This window comes from Anguilla rostrata, chromosome 6 (genome assembly GCF_018555375.3).
Source record: "Anguilla rostrata isolate EN2019 chromosome 6, ASM1855537v3, whole genome shotgun sequence".
In the NCBI taxonomy this organism is placed as follows: domain Eukaryota; kingdom Metazoa; phylum Chordata; class Actinopteri; order Anguilliformes; family Anguillidae; genus Anguilla; species Anguilla rostrata.
This window is the reverse complement of record NC_057938.1, coordinates 56,376,119-56,402,044: the sequence shown is the minus strand read 5'-3', so window position 1 is coordinate 56,402,044 and position 25,926 is coordinate 56,376,119. Positions and strand designations below refer to the sequence as shown.

Below are 25,926 nucleotides of genomic sequence, written 5' to 3'. Positions count from 1 at the left end.
ACCCTAAGCACAGAAGGGAAAATAAAGGAATCCAGGCGCTTACATCGATACCATTGAGTGCCAGGACGTCGTATGGAACCACGAATCTGACCGCAAACTCAGCCATTAAGCAAGTGGTTCCGTTTTCCCGCACCACGAATATGTCTTTGTCCGGGTTCGTAGACAACCCTGAGAGATTTTCAACTTCTTGTTCCGCCAGTATGCGAGACAGACAAGCTGTGGGAGGAACGTAAAGTTTATGTGACGAAGTAATAATCTTTTTTTTTTTTTCAAAAATGTTTTTAAAATACTCTAAAGTTGTAGAAATTAATGGGCAAAGATAACAGTGTAGTTCTAGTGATATTGCTACAACTAGTATTACCACTACTTAGAGTTGTAGTCGTAAAATAATATATAGCCTATATATAATTTTAGTTTAGCCGGCTATTTTACCTCATGAATTCTTAATACTTCACTAAGCCGAGATTGTACTGGGGAAATGCCTCTACAGTGTAGAGATCACGAATCGTGCCTAGTTTGATAAAGACGTTACGTGCAAGAAGCCACTCTTAGGCTGCGCCAGCATAACAGCGTGGAACCAAAACGTGTCACTTACTGAAAAGAACTAATATGAACAGCTGTAATCCGGTGCTGTCCAAGGTCCTGAATCCGATGCCCTCCATAATTCAGTCGTTCGGCTTCCAGAGATCTGAAGTTGGCGTCTTTTGGAATAAAAAAACCCCCCTCCACTAGAGACAGACAGCTGTGGTTTCCGCTCAGTGTCGAATGGTCACGCTCACAACATTGCGTATGCAGCAACTGTACAGGTATGCGCGAGGTAGTATCCAGCCCACGTTCGCGGCGTTTTTAGTCGTGTTTGTCGATACCGTCAGGAAGCGCCCAGGTCCGTTTCCCTATTAAAATGGGAAGAAATTATTTAGGAACGCATTCGAACCAGGGAGCTGACGCTTTCCCCTGCACGTGCCCACGGAAAGGACGACCGATAAGGGACTGCGGCGTGACTCAAGGTAAATAACTCAGACGGGGGGGAAGTTCTCAAGTTGTTCGCTTGATGATCACCGGCACTCTAGTCCCGCAATGCTGTTATTTTCGTGCCTGCCATTGCAGCCGAGACGACTGTAAACCCTCGTTACCCTCCGCTTCTGGGCAAGGTTGCAGCTGTTGGTGCGCGTGGATGTGCTGCCGACGCGGCGCCGTAATGCGTGAGCTCAGCCGTGGGAAGCCAAAGCTGCGACCACAGCGATCAAGCGCGAGCTGTCACTTCCAACGGCACACTTTTAGTTATGCTGCGTTAGTGCTCTGCCATCGTTCTCTCATCACCGTGGTCTGAACTGAAGGTATTTTTAGAATATCAAATACATACACATATGCCCCCAGCCTCCGAAAACAGTATCAAACATTGTTTCGAAATTAACCTGAAATGTGTCAATGAAAAAAAAAAAAAAAAAAAACCCCAGGAAATAATCACGCACGGTGCCCTTTTCTGAACACAAAATTTGGGCATTACTGAACAGAGCGCGAGCTCATTTATATTTTCTTACACAAGTCTAGAAAAGCAGCGGACATGATGCGGTATTTCTGTGACTTAACTTTGCTCACTCAGTCAGTCACGTGTCAGCACTTTGAGAGTGGCATACCCCAGTGCCTGTGACGTCCCAGTGTCTCCGCATTCGAAATATTTATGATACGTCACGCATTTGGGTACACATCCACCCACATAATGCTCGCTTTAAAAAGATCAAAAGATTATAACTAGCGGTTTACTCAATTTTATTTCTTAATTATAGATCTAAAACAGACAAATTTGTAGGAATAGTCAAAAGGCAGCGTTGCATGCTTTAAATCTTTAATACAGCTTTTCATACGGACTAAGCTCCCAGTCTTGGGATGAACGAAAAGCACATAAAATGTATTTCTGTCAAACTGAAAAGTCCCATTGAAGTCGTTTTTGAAATTAAAAATTCCAAAAAAACAAAAAACGCGTACATCAAGGCGGTGTTCCCCTAACTGAGAAAGGCTTCGTTCAAACAGAATAAATAATACAGTGTACATTTGTGAAAGGGCCACTCGAACGCCGCGGTAAGGACACTTCAGCTGTCGTCCGCCCTTTCGGCCTGATGAGACCTCTGAAATCAAATGAGAGGTCTTTGAGTTCAAACTGGGTGAGCTGTAAGCGCGAGGGAGAGATTCCAAAGGTGACCGTCATTCGGTGCCAGTGAAACACTGCAGACCGCAATGAGAAATGCTGAACACCCAATTGCACTTTTACAAGCTGGTTGGGGGGGGGGAGGTGTACTCGACTCGTCCCCCAAGTAATGCTGTCGCAAGCAAACGTTTTTTCAGGTTCAGGTCGTACATTGAGAAAATAAGGCTACTGTAGACACTGCACTTAAAGTGACCGTCAGATAAGCAGGATTCTCAGGGGACCCGTGTAGTTTTGGAAGGGTGTTTGCGCCTCCAGCATTGCGTGGCAGTAGGACATGGGCACTGATGTTTACCAGTGGCTAAGAACTCAGTCAGGATGGACTCAGTTTGAAGTGGAAGTCGAACTCGCACTTCACAGCGCTGATGCTGTCGATACTGGGCTTGCTTCCCACCGGAGAGTGCCGCGTGGCCAGGGGGTAACTCTCTGATTTCGGCATCCCTGGCTCTGTCACTTCGGGACTTCCGGAGTGCGTGCCGCCGGACCCGTCCCCGCTCACATCTTTCGTGGACTTTTTCAACTCCGGAAAAGTGAAGCGCCGCAACAGTTTGTTTCCAAGGACGGCGAAGCTCGTGGGCGCTCCTGCTGCAGTAACGGCAGGAGTCGCAGTGCTGCCTAGCAGCGTGTCCTCCTGCACCGTTTTAGTTTTGCGTGAGGGCATGAGCGCGCGCGCTGGCGGTGCAGGTCTGAGGACACTTGTCGGCAAACTGCTCCGTTTCTGATAGTAACTGTCGTGAAATAGACGGATACCGAAGTCCATGGCGTTTTTCTTCTGCGTTTCACTTTCTGTCTCTGGTTTCCCACCTTTTGATCCCGGAATAGGAGTTAACAAAACTCCGAGAGGACTGTTCGATGGACCGGCGGCGGAGGCTCCGGTACATGCTGACGCGCGACGATTTAATGCGTTTTTAGCCGGCCTTGGTGAGAACAGCAGTGGGAACTGGTTATCCGTGGGTCTAGATAAAGGCGCTACATTGTAGCGTCTATTATTTTCCCCTAATTTAAATGTTCTATTATTGTTTTGGCCGTGATATGACCGGGCGTGAGGTTTTTGAACTGGGACACCGGATAAATCACCTGGCCAGGAGAGCGCAGCGTCGCACTCCCTCTCAAACTCCTCTATTGAATCCATGGATTGGATTCGACTCCGTAGAAATGAAGACTCTCTTCGACTCGAAGATGCCGCAATGGAATCCTCTCCCGTTCTCGCAGCGTCCACACCCTTTGGACAGAAGTGACTTTGGCTCTGGGTATCATTCACCTCTGAAGCGTGCGTGGGCTTTTTCCCACGGCTACTTTCGCCTTCATTACTGTCAAAATCTCTCAAGGCATCGTCGTGGCTTTTCTTCGTTTTACTCGTGAGAGCAAATAAACAGTCTTTGTGTCCCAGATACTTCGCCACTTCCACAGCCGAGTTTCCAACTTTGTTTTGTCTGTCAATTTGCAGACCGAGCCTCTTGAACGCCCTCACCAAAAAGTCCACTACGGCAGAATGGCCGGCCACAGACGCGTACATCAAGGCAGTGTTCCCCCAACTGTCCACGACCTCTGGGTCGGCATTGTTCTGAACCAGCACCTTCACTGCGTCCAGGTAACCCTTTTCACAGGCGTAACTCAAAGCGGTGCGCCCGCGCTCGTCTTGACGGTTGACGCTCGCGCCGCGCTGCAGCAGAAGGTTCATGAACTTGGATCTGGCCTGGCTGTCCGGCAGCAGCACGGATGTGATGAGCGGGGTCGCGGCTCCCTCGCTTGTGGAGTCGATAATTTTGCCGTCCAGAGCATCGAGGATGAACCGAGCCAGATGGACCTTGTCTTTTGACATGGCTTCCAGGAGAATCTTTGAGCCCGTTTGGCCGCTACCTTTTTCAGGGAGTCTAAGCATATTTTCAGGGGGTATTTTTCGAGAACAGCAGTTAACACGCGGATGGTGAAGTGCCTTTTCAGCTGGGGAGCAGGTCTGTTAAACCTCTCTCTCTACCAACCTGATACTCATCGCCGGGTAAAACAGTCAACAGTCCATCCTCTATTTATACAAGCAAAGCGTTTCAGTTACCAAGACGACACTAATATAATTAACATACTTTGTCCGGCTTCAAATGTCTCAATAATTGTTGTAATTATCATAAGGTTCTTCAGAGAGGGCAGCGACAAGATGAGTGTTTTATGATGTGCATTAATTTAGTTCCCGATTGTGGTTGTTTGGATTACATTAACAAAGACTGCTGATCTCCCGTCTTTCCTCGCCAATTATGATGGTTTCTGGTAACAAAAGTGAAATATGACTTGGCCAAAGTTTTAGTTTAATAAGGCCTATGTTTTAAGCGCCTCCAACTCAAAGGCTTTGAACATAACGAATGGATATGTTTTTTCTCCGAAGGAATTTTTTTTATTTGACTGACTGCGCCTGACCGCAACTAGAACACAATACTTATTTACTGTTTTACGATTCATTTTTTATTGTGTACTTCAGGGATTTTTGGATGTCCTCTCGGATTTTTATTTTGTTTTCAGTTTGTGTCCATGGCCGTCGCTTCTTTTGGGCTTATAGTGTGCTGGTTTTCCTGGCCTGTAAAGCACTTTGAGATTGTTGATGAGAAGCGCTATATAAATAACATTAGTGTTATTGTTAGGCAAGCGGTATTTATTATTATAAACGATCATGACGAGAACATAGTGGGACCAGTTCTTTGTGGCTATTACGTTAAGTGGAATGCATGGCATTTTGTGATGTAAATGTGTGTAAATATCCGCACGAAGCTTCTCCAGTAACATCAGTCTGTACGTTTATTTTATAGTTATAAAATAGCTATCAAAGCAGCTCCGGTTGAGACTGGGGGACTGATGTAAACTTCAGTACTACGCGCGTGATGCAGAGCGTGTCCTTCTCATTGACCGGTTCCCTTCGGGCGCAGACGTGCTTATTAGAACACAAAGAGCCACACCACTTCCAGGTGCGTCTTAATTCAAATCAACGGCCCAATTTATCGCAGGGTCAAACATAATTATTGACTGCATTCTGCAGTTCTCAGTATATATCTCACTTGTAAAACATTCTGAATTACCTTCCACCAATGTGCATGTAGCACATCCATTAAACCAACATTGAACAGTAAGAAAAAGTGTTTCAAAAGAACTGTTGACCACAGTAAAGTCGAGACACCGAATCCTTTTACAAGTGCAGTAAAGATTCCTTCACATCTTTCTTGTACGACTGGGTATGTTTTAGGTTTTTGTAATCATTTTCTTCAACCGATTTAAAGTTACTTAATAATTACCAAGAACCGTGAATGAATCACTCAGTCATGACAAAAGCCTCACTTTTTTACTTTTAGATTATTTATTGATACATATACTATAAAACAGTATTAAAGTAGCAGAAGAACAACATTATTTCCGTTGCTAGAATTTCAACAATAACAATTATAAATACAAAAACACTCACATGATGTTCCTTCACCGAGCTACACATTAAAATAAAAAGGAAAAAACAAACTTGTTTTAAAAGTAAAAGCAACAATATTTTGCAAAAATAATCTGCTTTTACAACTACATAGCAATGGTTACATGAGGTCACACAACATAAAAAACGTACACGTGTAAAGAGTATTCTAATAACAAACCCTAATATAGTCTTATACTACCTGCTATATTTTCCATATTTATATATTATATATATTTATTCATATATAAATTACCCCTTATTTTGGCATTTATTTGTAGAATAACTTGAAATGTCCAACCAGATTTAGGACTGAGTGGCGCATTTCAGTGTAAAAGCAAATAGCAAATTCGAATATAAAAGCACTTCTTATAATATCGCTCTAGATATGTGATGACCATAATTTACTGTTATGATGCTGGAAGGTGGATGGAGACGGAGAGATAACTGAAATAACTGAAATGATTATTGTCTTCCCGGGTAATGAACACGCCCTCGTCCCAGAGCCCTTAAGATTACTGATATACTGCAGAACACGTTTGGTCAGAAAATAACTACATACATTCCAGTATATACAATAAAGTGTCTCTATAGAATTATGTGTACTACAACAGTAGAAAAAGAAAAGAAAAATAGTGGTACATTTTACTCTATTCTCGTACTTTAATAGAAAGGAAATACTTTTAGCTTTTGGTCAATCAATAATGTCTTGCCATTGGCCAATAATCTATGAACACAGCTGCCTATAGTTAAGAGACATTCACCATGCCAGACTCACAAAAACTCAGCACTCTGATTGGACAGCAGTGACCAGCTGTCTGTCTGTCATTGGACAGCAGTGACCTGGTTTCTCTGTCATTGGACAGAAACATGCAGTGCGTGGCACAGACGCAGTGCGCTGACCCCCAGGCAGCACTGTGGGTTCATCGCACACGAAACACAAGGATACAGCAGGATACCGCAGCACAGAACCACCCTACACTACGCTCTACTGGACGCTGGTGTCACAAGAGTGAACACTAATAAAATCTTTCAGCATAAAATGCTGAAATGTAGTGTACACTTGTGTGTAAGTAATGGTGTTTTCATAAAGGATATACTGTAGTTTACATATACTGTGTAGTGCACACTAAAGCACTCCATAATGTAATGCCTATGGTTGTTCAACATGTTAATATAAGGGTGGTGGTGGTGGGGGTGTGGAGTTCTCTCTCTCTGGTTAGATCCCTAAACTACAAGAAAAGCCAGGATAGTTTGGTGTAACGCAGTCGCCCTATCAGAGGACTACTACCCAGCCGTCAGTGGGGCCCGTTCCAATCTAACCTTGCCTTTAACACTGAGAGCAGCCATTACCCAGCCCAGTACAGCCTGCACACAGGCCAGTACAGCCATTACCCAGGCCAGTACAGCCTTCACACAGGCCAGTACAGCCATTACCCAGGCCAGTACAGCCTTCACACAGGCCAGTACAGCCATTACCCAGGCCAGTACAGCCATTACCCAGGCCAGTACAGCCTTCACACAGGCCAGTACAGCCATTACCCAGGCCAGTACAGCCTTCACACAGGCCAGTACAGCCGATTTTGTACTGAGGGGCACGTAGGGAGAATGCTGCTGTCTTCACAAGGTCCAGCTCCCTGTACTGCGCTAGTCCACAAACAGAACTGCACTACTACCCCCACTAGCAAATACATCCGTGCTAACTGCACTAGTTAACAAATACAGCTGCGGTACTGCGCTAGTTAGCGAACACAACCGTGCTAACTGCACTAGTTAACAAATACAGCTGCGGTTCTGCGCTAGTTAGCGAACACAACCGTGCTAACTGCAGTAGTTAGCGAACACAACCGTGCTAACTGCACTAGTTAGCGAACACAACCGTGCTAACTGCGCTAGTTAGCAAATACAGTCAGTGTAGCATGTAATTCTTCCCAGTGTATAATTTTTTCCCAGCATTTCTGGTTCTGGCACGTGACTGTACATTATTAATTGTCTTGCTGTTTTTTCAGGACAGCAGCAACGCCACCTAATGAAGTTTACCATGGTAACGGTGCTCCCCTGCTCCACACGTGACGGTACGTGTCAGTCAGTCGCTCGGCAACAGCACCCAAACCACAACATTCTACTCACGAAGTCATTCCAGGTCAAATCTGGGACAAGTACCGTCTTGAAAGTACCGTGATCAGCACCATGAACACACACACACACACACACACACAAATACTATTCACAGTCGTACAGAATGTAATGGCAGTAGTCTGTGTACTGATTGGGGGATATGGGAGTTTAGTTAGCCAGTAATTAGCCTGTCTGAAGTGATGACATCACTTCTCATCTGTTTCCATTATACTGGTATTATTGAGCAGCAAACTAAGCGTCAGTCCTCTGCATGTGCGTTTATGAATGCGTGTGTGAGCGAGAGTGTGTTTATGGATGTGTGTCTGTGCATGTTATTAAAGCGTTTATGAAACTGAGCGTGTGCTAATGTGTGTGTGTGTGTGTGTGTGTGTGCGCGCTGCAGTGGGAACCAGCAGTTTTGAACTCTGAACTGCAATCCTTTGGCACAATGACTGTTTGCTAGCTCCACTGTGGACCAGCTAACAGCCGTCGTGTTTGGAGGAGAGTGTCTGCGTTCTCACAAACTGGCGGCAAGACCAGGGTGCTTATCGACTTATCGATCACAACTTGGAGGAAATGAACGATAAAAAATTTGGGTGAAAAACTTCCAAAAAAATAAATAAATAATACAAATAAATAAGAGCGTGGTAAATAAGTGTTCCGTTCCTCTGACAGTGTCTGTGATGTAAAAACATTTTTAAGACGTTTTTCTAAAAAGGGGAATAAATGGGGAACGCTGGTCAGAGATCAGGGGTGAAATGCTTGTGGAACAGCAGCCGCCATCTTAGGGGATTCCTTCAGTGTTAAATATTTTTGCACATTTTTCTTTCAGCCACCCGTAGAGTTATGACCTTGTACATTCCACATACGATACGCTCAACTCACAGATTATCCCAGTGCATCGCTACATTTGAACCTCCTTCACAGCCTGGAGTTTTTCAAAGTGCCCATAACGTAATACTCAACTTTTAGCGAATGCCGATTATTCAGATACTTTCTTTTTCCATTATTATTGTTATGGTGCAGCTACAGTGATTATGCACTAACATATAAACAAACTTAACAAAAAAAAGAAGAAGAAAAAAAAGGTTTAAAAATATTCTTTGAATATATTAGGCCTAAAACCCAGGTGACATAAAACCATTGACAGGTAGGTAAAAACAGATAATCTCACGTCCAACAAATATTGCTATTTGCAGACAACGATGCATTAAAAAAACCTATATAAAATGGTGCTAAAATGAGAGAAGATGGAGGCCAGCAGAGATGGCGAGTGGAGGCTGCAGGTGAAGCTCCGCAGTTGTCAGGTGAGTCACACCTCCAGGGCGGCGCTGTTGGGTATCGGGTGAGGTGGAGGTGTTTCTGTACGGAGCGGCCCCCTGACCCCGCCCCTCCGGCAGCACTGGGGACAGTGGCAGGGGGAGGGGCCAGGGGGGCGGGGGTTTCTGGGTGGGTGTGGCCACGGGCGGGGCCTGACTCAGTTAGTGGGCGGGTACTTCACACCACTGTGGCTGGTCTGCGGTCCATCTGTGCCTCCAGCTTCACCATCTGCTGCATGTCCTTCGCCTGCAAGAGCAGAGCAACAGCGGTGAGTGCAGCACCCTGCTAGCATAGCAGCTACACCCAGCTAACGCACCTACTACAGCTAAATACACCCTGCTAATGCAGCAGCTGCAGCTGAATACACCCTGATAACCTAGTAGCTACAGCTAAATACACCCTGCTAACATAGCAGCTACAGCTAAATACACCCTGCTAACATAGCAGCTACAGCTAAATACACCCTGCTAACACACCTCCAACAGTTAAATACACCCTGCTAGCATAGCAGCTACAGCTAAATGCACCTGCTAACGCACCTACTACAGCTAAATACACCTTGCTAACGTAGCAGCTACAGCTAAAATTGTCAACACAGGTCTGAAATCAGTGCTACAGCAGCAGTGGGAAAGGGTTCAGAGGCGATCACAGATCTGAGATCAGTGCGACAGCAGCAGTGGGAAAGGGCTAAGAACCGATCACAGATCTGAGATCAGTGCTACAATAGCAGTGGGAAAGTGTTCAGAGGTGATCACAGATCTGAGATCAGTACGACAGCAGCAGTGGGACAGGGCAAAGAGTCGATCACAGATCTGAGATCAGTGCGACAGCAACAGTGGGACAGGCCAAAGAGTCGATCACAGATCTGAGATCAGTGCGACAGCAGCAGTGGGACAGGGCAAAGAGTCGATCACAGATCTGAGATCAGTGCCACAGCAGCAGTGGGAGAGGGCTAAGAGCCGATCACAGATCTGAGATCAGTGCCACAGCAGCAGTGGGAGAGGGCTAAGAGCCGATCACAGATCTGAGATCAGTGCAGTGGCCTACCTTGGCACTTAGACTGTTCATGTGCTTTCAAGTGCTGCACAAAAAAACGAAATGAAAAAAACAAAAACTTGAGCAAAAAAAATCAAGGGAAACAATGATATATGGCAGACAACAACATAAATAATAATAATTGTAATAATAATAATAATAAGTATAAGGGGCCCAATAATCATAATATAAGCAATAAAGACAATTCACATGTCCTATGGCTGTAAATCATGGTGTCCAGTCTCATCTGAAAAGGGCCAGTGTGGGTGCAGGTTTTTTGTTTTTTCCCAGCACTAAGACACCGGATTCTACTTGACTGAAGACCATGATTAATTAATTACTTAAGTAAACGTGGTCTTTAATTATGTTGAGTCAGGTGTCTTCGTGCTGGGCTAAAACAAAAAACCTGCACCCACACCGGCCCTTTTCAGATGAGACTGGACACCCTTGCTGTAAATACCTGCTCGTTGGCTTTCTCCAGGTTGTCCAGCTGCTCACGCTGACTCTTCTCCAGCTGCTCCATCTCCTTCGACTGCTTCATGGCCAGCTGTCAATCAAACACACAGGGCTGCATTAACACACCTGTGTTCACCTGAGCACTGCTATGAGAGCCCATCTGAATACAAATATACACTAAATATACAGTACATACACTGTAAATATACAGTACATAGACAGTACATACACGCTAAATATACAGTACATATACAGTACATACACGCTAAATATACACTAAATATACAGTACATACACTCTAAATATATACTAAATATACAGTGCATACACTGTAAATATACAGTACATATACAGTACATACACGCTAAATGTACATTAGGTACACAGTAAATACACACCCTTTTCCTTTCCTCAAGGAACTTTTTTGTGTTGCTGCTGTTCAGCTCCCGTACTCTCCTGTAAAATCAAACACATCTGAGTCTGCAAAAATGTCTGTAAACACGTCCGTAGAACATTTACATTTCAAAGGTGAGTTATTGACAGGTGCTCCGGATTTCAGGTAAAACACGGAAATTGGAGTGTGTGACTCAAATCTTCTCTGATATCGCACAGTTTTGTAATTAAAAACGTATCTTCCCATTTGGGAAAGACCAATGTTCTCCCTTCCCTGTTCCTGATGGTACTGAGTGAGGGCAGGTGTTGGTGGTGGGTGCTGGGTGTTGAGGGTGGATGTTCAGGGTGGATGTTGAGAGTGGGTGTTGATGGTGGGTGGAACAGACCTCTCCCTCTCGGCCTTGTTTTTGATGCTCTTGTCCTGGCTGATGGCCTTGCAGTTCTCCATGGATGACTTGGCCTGGTTGGCGCGCATCTCTTTGCTCTGTCTGCAGCAGAGAAACCAGGAGCACTCAGTCTCAATGTGTTCATGCTTACGCACATGCACACACATACACATGCACGCTTACACACACGTGCATGCATGCGCACACACACACCAACGTGTACACACACACATACAGTGCCATTCATACATGTGCCCTTGTGCACTGTGAAAATAACTTACTGCACAAAAATGTTAACAAATATCCCAAATTCAGCAGTTTCTCCCCCAAAGTAACTGAGCGGTTTCCCCTGCAGTGCAGCTGAGCGGTTTCCCCTGCAGTGCAGCCGAGCGGTTTCTCCCGCAGGTGCGTGAGTCTTACCGTTCGTGGATGAGTTTGAGCTGCGCAGTCTGCTGCTCCTGCACTGCCAGCATCAGCTTCCTCAGCTGCTCACACTGCTGCAGGACGTGCTGGTCCTTCAGGTCCTGCTCCTCCGCGCTGTGTGAGTTTATCATGTCCGACCACTCCTTCGTGTGCTGGGCCACCAACTCCTTCACCTGGGGACAGGTAAACACACTGCTCATACAGCCAGCAGGAGCTGCTCACACAACCAGCGGGTTTCCGCTTACACTACCAGCACAGCCAGCTCTGTCCCCTTAACAAACATCCCACCCCTGTGCCACCTGCAGCGGTGTCAGGTGTTTTACCTGCAGCAGAAGTCTGTCTGTGTGTCTTACTCACCAGTGAGGGCAAACCCCCATAGAATGAGCCTTACAGAATCACCGGACAGATCGCACCTGTGTTTACCTTTGCCTTGTGGTCAGAGGTCAGTGTCTGGACTTTGATTTCTGTTTCCTTCTTCAGTTCAAGGCAGTTATTCTCTCTGTAGGGAACACAGTCAGAGAGCAGCAAAAAGTCAGGAACACTGCAGATATGATGCATGATACAGCAACACTGGCACAGGCAGTATAAGCTGTGCTATGATACATTAACACGGTGGCACAGGCAGTATAAGCTGTGCTATGATACATTAACATGGTGGCACAGGCAGTATAAACTGTGCTATGATCCAATAACACTGGCACAGGCAGTATAAACTGTGCTATGATACATTAACACTGTGGCACAGGCAGTATAAGCTGTGCTATGATCCAGTAACACTGGCATAGGCAGTATAAACTGTGCTATGATACATTAACACTGGCACAGGCAGTATAAGCTGTGCTATGATCCAGTAACACTGGCATAGGCAATATAAACTGCTATGATACATTAACACAGTGGCACAGGCAGTATAAACTGTGCTATGATACATTAACACAGTGGCACAGGCAGTATAAACTGCTATGATCCAGTAACACTGGCACAGGCAGTATAAACTGTGCTATGATACATTAACACTGTGGCACAGGTAGCATAAGGTAAAGTTCAGATTTACCCTTTCTTCTTGATGGCCTTTTCCAGCAGTTTTTCGTGGACCAGCTTGTCCTTGTCATGTTGAGCTACTATCTTATCCACCTGGGAGCAGTGGATCTTCTGCATTGCACTGTGATCCTGGAATCAGATGCAGCAACTGCTTAATTAACTCATTAATGATCTACTTAATGAATTAATTGACCACAGACACTTTCTGAGCAAAATATAACATCTGTGGCTTTGGTTTGGGATATGGGACATAGTTGTCAGTTGTAAAGGTTTTGATCTCAGGTCAATGGTTGTTGCTTTTCTAGTACATGTGGTAAAAGATCCACTGGCTGTTTTAAAGATCCACTGGCTGTTTCTCTTTTTTTTTAAATTTCCCTCTATATGGTCACCTGAGAGCTGTATTCGCATTTGCAGTGACCCGGGGAAACGGGAGTGCTCTGGAGCTGTGAGGAGCCTTCCTGGACGAGCACACAAGTTCATTCTGCCCCCACGCAAGGTTCCAGAGGCCAAAGTTTCCCCAGGGATCACAGCTGCAGATACTGTCTACATCTCGGGGTTACCACAGTCTTAAAAACTGCAAGATCCCTGTGCATATGTGTCCTCCCATCTCATCAAGCTTTACAAGAGGAGACTCGGCTGTTATCCTGGCAAGGGGACGGTGCATGAATTATTAAATGCGGGGGCGACAATAATTGTGAATAAAAATGATTTTGTTTTGTTTTTTTTTCTTTCCTCTGAACAGTGGTATCACAATAAAACCATATAATTACCAAAGCACAGAGAACATTTGCAAAACAAGAAAGCGAATGTTATCCAGCATTTTTTGCTCATATTACAATAATTCTGTAGGTGAGGCCGGTATCTGTTACCACGGCAACCTCTGCAGAGCTGGCACACTTCACAACAACAATCGGCCCTTTGTAATGGTAATGGTGTGCCTATTTTCCCAGGTAAGGATGAAAGCAAAGGGCTCTGTGGGTGTGCGTGGGCGCGTGTGTGTGTGTGTGTGTATATGCTTGTGTGTGTATGTGGTTTGTGCGTGTATGTATGCACGTGGGTGTGTGTGAGTATGTTCATCTCACAGATCCCCTGCAGGACGTGCTGGTGTTATTGGGCTGGAGGGGTCCTGGGGAGCAGCGCAGCCTCTGAATGAGCAGCGTGCTGCGGGTGAGCTGTCACTCAAAGAGAGCCCCAGTAACTCCGCCTTGCGTTGCTGTGAGTTTTCACAAAGAGGGGTTCAAACCCCCCCTCCCCTCCTCCCCGGCCTACAACCTGCACTCAAACTCAGCCGCTAAACGCTTCAGCACAAGAGCTCCACTCTCAATAAAAATAAAAACACCTGGGCGTTATTTTATACTCCAACGTTTCCTTTAAACCTCACATAGAACCAGGTGTCCAAGGCAGCTTCACCTTCAATTAAGAAACCACTTAAAGGTACAGTAATGCGTTTTTGATTTCCAGTTTTTTTTTTTCTTGTTCTTGGGTCCTGTGATGCTGGTCTGCTGGACGGTAACTCAAAGGAGGAGCGAAGAGGATGCTTTTCTACATCACGCCCTTAAAACTTAAAAATTAAGCGTTTATTTACATGCAGCAAAACTTGTAAAGAGCTGTGGTCTCAGACACATTGTTCTACAAAAGACTGGCTGGTCCAGAAGGTGTGCAGCTTACCTTTGCGTGCTTCTTCTTCAATGAGTTCAGGTCTTTTTGTTGTTTCTTTATCAGTTTCAGGTACGTCTGGGGGAGAAAACAAGAGCTAATTAAAAAAAGTGAGACCCAGACCATCAGCTCAAGACAATGCACGTTATCCCTGAAAAAGAGACTGCTATTTGCCTAGAATTATTCAATCATTTAATTGAAAGTAACCGCAATGCACTTAATTGTTGATTCTGAATAAAAAATGAGCATGTGCCACACACTGTTTTCCTCAGTCATGGACCACAATGTTCATAATGTAGCTTCAGCTCGTATCAGTTGTTGTTCTGTTTTTCAAATTAAAGGACAAAGACATTTTTTGTTCAATATTTGGACATAAGACTATAGTCTTATGTATTTTGCTGTTTTTCCATAAATACATTTTTTATTTACTCAAAACACGTCTAATCATTTATTTCACCATGGCTGATAAATAAAGGTGATTTCCCATCGTCCTAAATGACAAAAAAGCATTTTAAATTTTTTTGCAGTTTTTTTCTATTTTTGGACATATGACTATAGTCTTATTTATTTTGCAGTTTTTCCACAAATACAATTTTTTATTTTTTATTTACTCAAAACACATTTCTACTCATTTATTTCACCTTGGCTATTAAATAAAGGCGATTCCCCATCCATCTAAATGACAAAAAATCATTTTAAGTTTTTTAGCAGTTTTTTCTATTTTTGGACATAAGACTATAGTCTTATTTATTTTGCTGTTTTTCCACAAATACATTTTTTTTTTTATTTATTCAAAAAACATTTCTACTCATTTATTTCACCATGGCTGTTAAATAAAGATGATTTCCCATCCATTTAAATAAGAAAATCACATTTAAATTGTTTTGCAATTTTTTCAGTATTTGGACATAAGACTATAGTCTTATTTATTTTGCTGTTTTTCCACAAATACATTTTTTTATTTTTTATTTATTCAAAAAATATTTCTACTCATTTATTTCACCATGGCTGTTAAATAAAGGTGATTTCCCATCCATCTAAATGACAAAAAATCATTAAAAAATTTTTAGCAGTTTTTTCTATTTTTGGACATAAGACTATAGTCTTATTTATTTTGCTGTTTTTCCACAAATACATTTTTTTATTTTTTATTTATTCTAAAAATATTTCTACTCATTTATTTCACCATGGCTGTTAAATAAAGGTGATTTCCCATCCATCTCAATGAAAAAAAAGATTTTTGTTTTGCATTTTTTTCAATATTGCACCATAAGATTATATAGGCCTATATAATAAGGAATTGTGCGTGAATGAAGTAAAATTGCCCCTCAATGAAGTAGAACATAAACAGTAGACAGGACACTAAACTCACCTTCATCTGTTTCAAGTCTTCGATGCTGGTCTGCGGCACCAGACCACCCATATCTGGGAGAGAACACACCAACAACCTGCGCTCAACACCTGCTCCTGCAGTCATAACTGCCTTTTCACATTTATAACACTTCGTTCAACATTCATAACATTTGTCCCATTCATGAGTTTCACACCAGGCATCCTGCTTTTGAGGACATTGATGCGGTTGGCAAATGTAAAATAATAAAAAATTCCACAACAACGCAGCTGTTTGGTAGTCTGTTTTTAAAATTCCATTATAAATTAAATTCTGAAATGACAAAGTGTACAAATGGTGGGTGCAAATTAAAATGTGCATTACAATTAATCTTAAGCTTATGACGTGGCTTTGCTGCATGTTATACAGTGTGAAACAGTGTGTAAGCAGTGTGTAACTGGTGTGTTACAGTGTGTAAGCAGTGTGTAACTGGTGTGTAAGCAGTGTGTAAGCAGTGTGTAACTGGGTGTGTAACTGGTGTGTAAGCAGTGTGTAACTGGGTGTGTAACTGGTGTGTAAGCAGTGTGTAACTGGTGTGTTACAGTGCAGGACGCACCTTTCCTGGGTTCGTTGGAGACGGTCTGGTTGGCGGTGGGCTGCCCCGTCTCTGAGCTGGTCTGGGGGGTCACGTTGGCCTTCACCTGGTTCACCTTGCCCTTCTTATCGTTCTTAGAGCTGTCGTTCGGCACGTCGGCGATGTCACTCTGTACGTGGGGGGGGGGGCGATATTACACAGGGGTCGCGAACACACACCAAATTAACAAACAAACAACAATCGAAAAAACTTGCTCAACACACACAAACAACACATCGCTCAAACACACACACAACAACAACCAAACCCCGATCGCACAAACACACACACAACAAACCATCGTAAAACGCTCAAACACACACAAACAACATATCGCACAAACACACACACACACAAACAGCGTATTGCACAAACAAGTAAAATCGGTCCAAACATTCAAATATGAAATATTGTATTTAGGTTGATCCACACCCTCTTTGAATGAGAGGATACTGACAAATGGAACTGAGATCTATTATTTATAAAAAAGAAAAAAGTTGGATTACATGAGGATTACAATTTAGCCGCATTGTCAACATAAATCCATCTTTAAACGTGATACATTTAAAATGCCCTCATTAGAGGGGCATTGCCATCTTTTTTTGTCCATTTTGATGTATTATCATTGTAAGATAAGTGAGATATTGTAAGAGATATGAGATACATACGGTTTCGATCCCCAAGGCCCTCATTTGGTCCGCCCTCTTTTCTGCGATTGACAGGAACTTCTTTGGGTCAGACAGGGCGTCCACGATCTCTGCAGCGAGCACATCTCTCACGTTAATCTCAGTCTAAACCGGGTAAACTCGCACACGCGCGCTCGCAAGCAAAATAAACAAAAAACCTCAATCAAAAGCCATCAAAGCCAAAAAGAGATATCTCAAATATTTAAAGAGAAATTAATACACAATTGTTCAGAGAAAGAAGGCAAGCAGTCACAGCTAGGAGCACAGAGCATGTGCGGCTTCCGCAGACAAACTGCAGGTGCCCGGTCCACCAGAGGGGGCGCTGTTGTGTGGTGATGGGCGGAGTCAGAATTGGACACCAGACCACACGTAGCTTCGGCTGTAGACCAGTGAGGAGCCCACGAGGCGGCGCAGACTCACCTCCACCCGTCGGGCACGTAGTCTTGAACACGATGTTGCAAAAGGCGCGTTAGGGCAGCACTAGCGGCTTGTCCCTCTTGCCAGGGAGATTGTGGCGGTCCCCGCCTGCAGCGTCAGCGTGCAGGACTGCGCTGGCCATCAGCTTGTTGTTGGTCGTACACGGCGATCCTTGAGGCTGCCAGGTCCGGCAGGATCTCTGGGCTCTGTCTGAGTTGAGCATAAGACGGGGGGGGAGGGAGAGCGGCAGCACAGTAAAAGTCTTTTAAACAATTTCACTCTTACAGCAATTGTCCCCAATTCTTCCCAGGTTGTGTTGGTATTCAGTTAAACACGTGTGTTGGTGCATGTACAGAGCGTAGCGTGTGCGGACTGTAGCGTGTGCGGACTGTAGTGTGTGCGGACCGCAGCGTGTGCGGGCTGCAGCGTGTGCGGACCGTAGCGTGTGCGGACCGTAGCGTGTGCGGACCGCAGCGTGTGTGGACCGCAGCGTGTGCGGACTGCAGCGTGTGCGGACCGCAGCGTGTGCGGGCCGTAGCGTGTGCGGACCGCAGCGTGTGCGGGCGCGCAGCCTCACCCCCGAAGCCGTCGGGCACGTAGGTCTTGAGCACGATGTTGCAGAAGACGGTGGGCAGCGACAGCGGCTTGTTGCCCTCGTTGCGCAGGGAGATGTGGCGGTACCCCGCCTGCAGCCCGTCCAGCGGCAGGATGCGCTGGCCAATCAGCTTGTTGTTGTCGTCGTACACGGCGATCCTGAGCACAGCCAGGTCCGGCAGGATCACCTGCGTGCGCGAGTGTGAGGATGAGTGTGTGGGGGGGGGGGGGGGGAGGGAAGGGGGGAGCGGCAGTACAGTAAAGGGAGTCCTTTTCAACATTTTCACTCTTAACCAGCAATTTTCACCCCAATTCAATCCTTCAGTCCTCTTCCACATCAACAGCCCCCCCCCCACTTTGTGAAATGATTAGTAAAATAACTGGCCAAACGACTGTCTCCATGTGAAGTATAAATGGAAAGCATGCTGTCCTGAGGCTGTAGAGTTGGGTACTACACCCTTCCACTGACAAAGACAATATGCGGAAATATTCAAATATTTAAGATTCCTCTTAACTAAAAACACTGTCCCTTTGCTACAGTTTAATACTTCATTTTTCAAAACTGTATTTCACTTCGGCACCCAAAGAACCTTAGAACCTTAAGCAGAAAGTAGAATGATGAATGAATGAATGAATGAATGAATGAGAGAAGACTGCAGAGGTGAGGCCGGTGATGGCGTTCTCAGGACCAGAGGAAGCTCCCCCCGTACAGACAGGGACGGGGGATTAAGGCTACATCACAGCAGGCCTCACGGTGAGGCTGATTTATCACCGCAGAGCTCCACAGCCTGGGGGGGGGGGGGGGGAGAGGAGCACTGAGTCTGTGCTCCACAGCCTGGGGGGGGGGCGCAAACCCTAAACACACTGTCAGTCAGGCTAACGCCAGGCTAGCACAGCAGAAACAGCCGTGCACACACACACACGCACACACACACACACACACACACTCACACACACACACGCACGCACGCACACACACACTCACACACACACACACACACACACACGCACACACACACACACTCACACACGCACACACACACGCACACACTCTCACACACACCGTCACACTCCAGCGGTCCCTGCTGTGGGGTATATGGGGACAGAGCGCAGTTACAGGGACACAAACTGGGGACGGCTCTGCAGATAAGCAAAGAGCGAGGGGAAGATTAATGACAGCCCGAAAAAGAGAAAAAGGGGACAGAGGGGTCAGAGAGAGAGAGAGAGAGAGAGAGAGAGAGGGAGAGAGAGAGAGAGGGGGAGAGAGAGAGAGAGGGAGAGAGAGAGTGATGATAAAGGGAGGCGCAGGGTGAGAGGAGAATTGAACGCAGGCAGGATAACTGCGTTCTGTAAATGTGCTTTATTACACTCTAATGCCTTACACCATTTCCAGTTATGTTCTGTTCGGGAACACAATCCTGTTTACTCCCAGGACACTCATCCCAATTTAATTAAGAGGACAAAAAGAAGGGAGTAGACAGAGAGAGAGAGAGAGGGAAGAAAGGGAGAAGGAAGGAGGGGGAGAGAGAGAATGAGAGAGAGAGAGAGAGAAGGGGAAGAAAGGGATAGGGAGGGAGAGAGAGGTAGAGAATGAGAGAGAAAGAGAAAGAGGGAAAAAAGGGAGAGGGAGGGAGGGAGAGAGAGGTAGAGAATGAGAAAGGGAAAGAGATGGAGGAATGGGTAAGAGAGCGTGAGAAAGGGAGGAAAGAGAGGGAGGGAAGAAGCCACAGAAAGAGGGAAGGAGGGAGGACACAGCACACCTCAGAGAGGATGCTGATTGGACGGCAGCTCTAGTTGCAGCAGCACTGCAGCATGAAGGCCAGCGCTGGCAGCAGTGATTTATCACCTGCGCTGGAGACACAGCTCAGCGAGCTCTTAGCACGACCTCTTCTCTCTCCTTTCACTCTCTCTCCCCCCCTCACCCCCTCCTCCTCTCATTTTACTCCATCTGATTCAGCCCCTCTCTCCTCCCTTCTCCCCCCTCACTCCTTCGCTCTCAGATCCAGATTGTGCTGAATGGCTGCTAGGGCCAATTTCTGACTGCACTACTCTAACAGAGTCAGACTCTGCCAGGGCCTGTTTCTGACTGCACTACTCTAACAGAGTCAGGCTCTGCCAGGGCCCGCTTCTGACTGCACTACTCTAACAGAGTCAGGCTCTGCCAGGGCCCGTTTCTGACTGCACTACTCTAACAGAGTCAGGCTCTGCCAGGGCCCGTTTCTGACTGCACTACTCTAACAGAGTCAGGCTCTGCCAGGGCCCGCTTCTGACTGCACTACTCTAACAGAGTCAGGCTCTGCCAGGGCCCGTTTCTGACTGCACTACTCTAACAGAGTCAGGCTCTGCCAGGGCCCGTTTCTGACTGCACTACTCTAACAGAGTCAGGCTCTGCCAGGGCCCGTTTCTGACTGTACTACTCTAACAGAGTCAGGCTCTGCCAGGGCCCGTTTCTGACTGCACTACTCTAACAGACTCAGACTCTGCTGAAAACTATCGCCTGCAGCAAACAGTCCCTGGCCATCAGAAGTTTCAGTACTATGGAAAGTGAAACTAGGATCCACAGACCGTACTAATGTCTTTGCTAATTTCGTCAATGTAGATATGAATCAATCTCCGCCTAACCCCTGAGTGTAGAGTACAGCAATTATACAGCCACCGGTCACTCCAAACGCACGCTGACTTTATTAGGTCATAGTCTTCACCACCTAGACCACACTAAAGGAGGCTAAATAATAACCATTATTGGAGGGAATCCAATTAAAAAAACATTAAAAGAACTGCCGTTGTCATTTACTTTTGTCATACTTTTGTAAGGTTATGTTTCCGGTCTACCACAACGTCTAACCACTTTGACCGCATGGCAACGGTCAGCACAGCTCCCCCTGGCGACAGTAACCGTGGAAACGCGGCGGGCTGACCTTGCGGAAGACGAAGGGCTCCTCGTTGTAGGCCGGGTTCAGGCCGTTGTTCATCACCATGCGCGTGCGGAACTCCTTGCGGATGGTGTCCGTGGGCAGCCCGTACATGTCCACCTCCACGTACGAGCCGATCTTCTTATCCGACAGGAACTGGCCCGAGAACACCTGCGCGTGTGTGGGAACGAAAACATCCCGAATGTTTCATTCACATCCATCCACCCATCCAATTTCTAAAACACTGGTGGAGCCTATCCCAGCATGCATTGGGTGAGAGGCAGGAATATACCACGGACAGGTCGCCAATCCATTGTAGTCTATTTCACTTGTTCCATTTTATATCTACCTTTTTAAATATGTGAACAGAATTATCCCCTCCCTATTATTTCATTTTTTTATTTAACTCTTCCAATTGTGTCATATAAAAAAAAATTATCTTGGAAATGTACATATATATCCTTGATGCTGCACGGTTTTAAATATATATTTAATAACATGGCAGCACACGTGTATGTTTAAGTAAATAAAATAAAAGGAACACACCTCCACACTGCAGGTGGCAGCGATCACACCATCCACAGGGGTTTCAGAGAACGGATCGAACATCCTGTCAGAACGCCGCATGAAGTCGGGCTTCAGCAGGTACCTGCACGAGAGATGGGCTCTGCTACTTTCAATCATCACAAAAACAATGACCTGCACAAATCAGACTCCAACTGAGAGATAAGGTGCCACACAGTCTACCGATTACAACAGAGAGATCACATTCCACAGCTCTGAATTCAGCTAAGAGATGTTGCCAATTATAACAATGAGATCATGCTCTAGAACTGTAATGTATGACAAAGGGAAAGTGTTCAACTGCAGAACGCTGATTATAACAGAGAGACCGGGTTCCAGAGCCTTGATTATAATGAGAGGCAATAAGAGATAAGGTTCCACTGCAGAATGCTTAGTAAAAAAAAAAGAGAAAGAAAGGAGATCAGGCTCTGGAATTCTCATGGTGACAAACCCAGAATACAGGCCTCGGGACGGAGTACTGATTCTAACGCAGTCCGCTCCGTTGCAGACTTCCCCACTGGGAGGCTTATGCGAGCGCGTGAGCGCGTGAGTTTGCACAGCGTTTATCCAGCGTGAGCACATTCCAGTCGATCCGCTCGCAGGCGAGGACACAGAGCCGGGCATCCTTATCGGGGCATCGCACACAGAATAATCACGGGCCGTGTGTGGAGTGGGCCGTGTGTGGAGTGGGTCGTGTGTGGAGTGGGTCGTGTGTGGAGCGGGCCGTGTGTGGAGCGAGGCCGTGTGTGGAGTGGGTCGTGTGTGGAGTGGGTCGTGTGTGGAGCGGGCCGTGTGTGGAGCGAGGCCGTGTGTGGGGCGGGCCGTGTGTGGAGCGGGCCGTGTGTGGAGCGGGGCCGTGTGTGGGGCGAGGCCGTGTGTGGAGCGAGGCCGTGTGTGGGGCGAGGCCGTGTGTGGGGCGAGGCCGTGTGTGGGGCGAGGCCGTGTGTGGAGTGGGCCGTGTGTGGAGTGGGCCGTGTGTGGAGGCGAGCCGGGTGTGGGGTGGGCCGTGTGTGGAGCGGGCCGTGTGTGGGGTGAGGCCGGGTGTGGAGTGGGCCGGGTGTGGAGCGAGGCCGTGTGTGGGGCGAGGCCGGTGTGGGGCGGGCCGTGTGTGGAGCGGGCCGTTGTGGAGCGGGCCGTGTGTGGGGCGAGGCCGGGCGTGAAACGGGGAGCCACGCGCCGTCTCTCCCTGAATTAAGGGCTGGCCTGTGGGCCCCAGCAGGACTGCAGCCCTCCCCGCGGAGACGACCATTCGCTCTCCCTCTCTCTCTCTCTCTCTTTGTCTTTAACGCGCCTCGCGGTTCTGCCGCCCCCCCCGCAGTCCCACCCCCCCCCCAGCCCAACTTAATGGGATGTGACACTCTTAATTTATGAGCAGGGGACGGCCGCGGCGTCCTCTCCGGGGAGATAGTGAGAGAAAGGCACCATCACTCACCCACACGCCCCGTTATACTCAAACTTGCCCTGGTTCAGCTGCATGGCCAGATCTGCAACCAGAGATAAGAGGCCTGTCACTGAAAACAAGGGCATTATGACATCACAATACACCAAAGGAAAATGAACATCAGGCGTTATGACATCACAACACACAAAAGGAAAATGAACATCAGGCGTTATGACATCACAACACACCAAAGGAAACGAACATCAGCTCTACAGTGGGAAAGGGCTATAATGAGCCAGCCTGGTTCAGCTCTACAGTGGGAAAGGGCTATAATGAGCCAGCCTGGTTCAGCTCTACAGTGGGAAAGGGCTATAATGAGCCAGCCTGGTTCAGCTCTACAGTGGGAAAGGGCTACAATGAGTCAGCCTGGTTCCAGCTCTACAGTGGGAAAGGGCTATAATGAGCCAGCCTGGTTCAGGGGTAAGATGGCTCCAGCTCTGCAGAGGGGGGCGTGGGGTTAAGGAGGCTCCAGCAGGAGGGACAGCGTGTTGCCGTGTTTCCGCCTGGTTGCCGTGGCGCCTCCCCCCACTGCTGGGTGTGCACGGGCCATATGCTGCTCAAACCCCCCCCAGCAAAGAGCATCTGCGCGTTTGAGCCGGGGGGGCTGGGGGGGCGGGGGTGTAGAGGGTGAGGGAGGAGCTTACATTAACATGATGGGGGGCAGTAGAGCGCATGCAGTGGGGGAGGGTACAAAATTAGGCACTGGGGAGTAGGGGGAGAGGTTACCTGAGGTGGAGGAATGGGTAGAGGAATCAGGGTATGTAGGGGGGTACATTGGGGGGGGGGGGGCAGTGGGCGGTACCTGGGGTCTGGAAGTTGAGGGACACCATCTGGCAGCCTGCGTTCCAGAAGATCTGAGGCATGTAATTGCTGGAGTCCACCCGGCCGCCTTTGGGGTAGATACGGCTCATCTGCCTCTTATTGTAGCTGAGCACCGCGTTCAGGAGCAGAGCACGCAGCCGGGGAGGGGGGGGGGGGCACGGCGCACACGAGCCGGGGGGGCTGGGGGTCCGGGGGCGCGCGCGCGGGGGCAGGGGGGGGTTATTTTTAGAGCAGAACAGCTTGGGTCCCCTCAGTTCCATGGGGAGCTGCTAAAGGCCGTGTTTTACAAGCATAAACAGAAGTGCAGGCTAATGTGCACCATTACCACCACAGAACCACACACCAACGCACACACACACACACACACGCACATGCTCACACGCTCACACACACACACACGCTCTCACATGCTCACACACACACACACACACACACACACACGCTCTCACATGCTCACACACACACACACACTCTCACACACACATACACACACACACGCACCAACTCAAATGCTCACACGCTTACACACACACACACTCACACACACACACCAACGCACGCACTCACCCGCTTACACACACACACACACACAAACAGCTGCTGGAAAAGGATACTTGACAAACTCCAGAGCGTTGGTCTTCAGGTAGCCCAGGCCCACAGACTCGTTGAAGGAGGACATGTTGTGGTGGACATTTCGCTCTAAAAACATTCAGACAGAGAGAGCTTTTCAAAAGGCCCTCTTCAGAAAGGTGAAGAAAAATGAATAAATGTAAATAAAGGATAAAAACGTGACCATATTTGCTCCTCCTGCTTAATTGGTGGCAACCAAGACCAATTAAGCAGAGAATCAATTATGTTAACGGGAGGACAAAACCGAAAACACACCTCCCTCGTCTACTTCTAGATGTGCTCCAGGTACCATACAGTGATCAGTGCTGAGCTGTAAACTAGCCACACAGGGTCTTCACCAGCATAGCCTCTGTGTGTGAGCTGTGAGGCTACAGTGTGTATCATACAGGATATATGATACAGACAGTACATTCCTGCCCATGTATATATATATGTGTGTATATATGTATGTGCATCTGCATCCATAGCCATACAGACTCAGACGAGTGGAGGAAGGTATGAACTCATGATGTACACACGATATATACATATACACAAAGAGATGGAGAGATGGCTGACCACACAGAAAAGAGAACAGACAGAACGAAAGAAAGAGAGAGAGAGAGAAATGTGTGCTCACAGGTGGGAGGAAAAAGAAAGAAAGAGCAGGGAAGAGGGCAAATGTAGGGAGAGAGGGAGAGAGGATGAGAGAGAGAGAGAAGAGGAGAGAGAGTATGGGAGAGAAGGAGGGAGGGTGTGGGAGAGGATGAGAGAGAGGGAGAGAGAGGGAGAGAAGAGGAGAGATAGGATTAGAGAGGGAGGGAGGGTGTGGGAGAGGAGAGAGAGGATAAGGGAGGGAGGGTATGGGAGAGGAGAGAGAGGATGAGAGAGGGAGGGAGAGTGTGGGAGAGGAGAGAAAGGATGAGAGAGGGAGGGAGAGGAGAGAGAGGATGAGAGAGGGAGGGAGAGTGAGGGAGAGGAGAGAGAGGATAAGGGAGGGAGGGTGTGGGCGTGTGAGTTTTTGCTCGTGATGTCTGCATGCTGATGAAGTTATAGCATACGCTCCAGCGATGTACTGCCTCCACACGGCTGAGCCCACAGCCTACAGACTGACAGCGCGTCTAAACGCAAAATCCAGATACGCTCGGGTTAACAGGGTGGTCCTGGGCAGCATTACCCCCCCTCTGTCCCCTACTACCCCCCCCAATCGCGGGCACTTGCCTTCTGCCACCTCGAAGCTCTGGAACTTGACGGGCTGGGCATAGTTGACCATGGCGGAGAGGTAGGGGTGGATGTTGGTTGTGGCCCCCACGTACTTGTAGGAGGCGATCAGGGCCTGCTCGTCGTCCTCCATGGCCTCGCCGCCCTGCAGGACACAGAGGGAAGTGCGCCTAGGACCCCCATACTCACCCACGTCTGTGCATGTATCAACAAAACCCACGTCTGT

General features: G+C 47.2%; 3 protein-coding genes across 15 annotated transcripts in view; all 3 read right to left on the bottom strand.

Annotated features, from left to right (window-relative positions):
- lamp5 (lysosomal associated membrane protein family member 5) overlaps positions 1-1,316 on the bottom strand; it is a 10,512-nt gene extending 9,196 nt beyond the window's left edge. For both annotated transcript variants that reach the window (XR_010330717.1, XM_064340784.1), the window contains exons 1-2: positions 596-1,316; positions 44-216 (exon numbers count right to left, since the gene is read on the bottom strand). Coding sequence is in view for 1 of the 2 variants with exons in the window: in XM_064340784.1 (XP_064196854.1) it covers positions 44-216; positions 596-662 (240 nt within the window). In the remaining variant the exon portion in view is untranslated. The remainder of the gene's footprint in view (positions 1-43; positions 217-595) is intronic.
- Positions 1,317-1,780: 464 nt separating this feature from the next.
- Positions 1,781-4,086, bottom strand: LOC135258063 (ankyrin repeat domain-containing protein 63-like). Its single transcript, XM_064341263.1, has one exon. It carries the CDS (start codon positions 4,083-4,085, stop codon positions 2,517-2,519), a length of 1,569 nt encoding a protein of 522 aa, XP_064197333.1. The 5' UTR covers position 4,086; the 3' UTR covers positions 1,781-2,516.
- Positions 4,087-5,521: 1,435 nt separating this feature from the next.
- LOC135257722 (1-phosphatidylinositol 4,5-bisphosphate phosphodiesterase beta-4-like) overlaps positions 5,522-25,926 on the bottom strand; it is a 65,750-nt gene continuing 45,345 nt past the window's right edge. For 6 of the 12 annotated variants that reach the window (XM_064340778.1, XM_064340781.1, XM_064340779.1 and 3 more), the window contains 19 exons: positions 25,701-25,849; positions 24,485-24,569; positions 23,851-23,975; positions 23,040-23,091; positions 21,590-21,692; positions 21,050-21,214; positions 18,115-18,319; positions 17,103-17,191; positions 16,417-16,564; positions 15,843-15,895; positions 14,483-14,548; positions 12,828-12,943; positions 12,197-12,272; positions 11,771-11,946; positions 11,351-11,452; positions 10,970-11,027; positions 10,576-10,662; positions 10,128-10,161; positions 5,522-9,326 (listed from right to left, as the gene is read on the bottom strand). In XM_064340778.1, the coding sequence (XP_064196848.1) occupies positions 9,238-9,326; positions 10,128-10,161; positions 10,576-10,662; positions 10,970-11,027; positions 11,351-11,452; positions 11,771-11,946; positions 12,197-12,272; positions 12,828-12,943; positions 14,483-14,548; positions 15,843-15,895; positions 16,417-16,564; positions 17,103-17,191; positions 18,115-18,319; positions 21,050-21,214; positions 21,590-21,692; positions 23,040-23,091; positions 23,851-23,975; positions 24,485-24,569; positions 25,701-25,849 (1,978 nt within the window). In that variant the 3' untranslated portion in view covers positions 5,522-9,237. The remainder of the gene's footprint in view (positions 9,327-10,127; positions 10,162-10,575; positions 10,663-10,969; positions 11,028-11,350; positions 11,453-11,770; positions 11,947-12,196; positions 12,273-12,827; positions 12,944-14,482; positions 14,549-15,842; positions 15,896-16,416; positions 16,565-17,102; positions 17,192-18,114; positions 18,320-21,049; positions 21,215-21,589; positions 21,693-23,039; positions 23,092-23,850; positions 23,976-24,484; positions 24,570-25,700; positions 25,850-25,926) is intronic. The other 6 variants (XR_010330716.1, XR_010330714.1, XR_010330713.1 and 3 more) reach the window with 6 other exon arrangements.

Excerpts from the sequence above, each read along its gene's own strand:
- LOC135258063 (XM_064341263.1), bottom strand. The coding sequence starts at position 4,085 with ATGCTTAGACTCCCTGAAAAAGGTAGCGGCCAAACGGGCTCAAAGATT.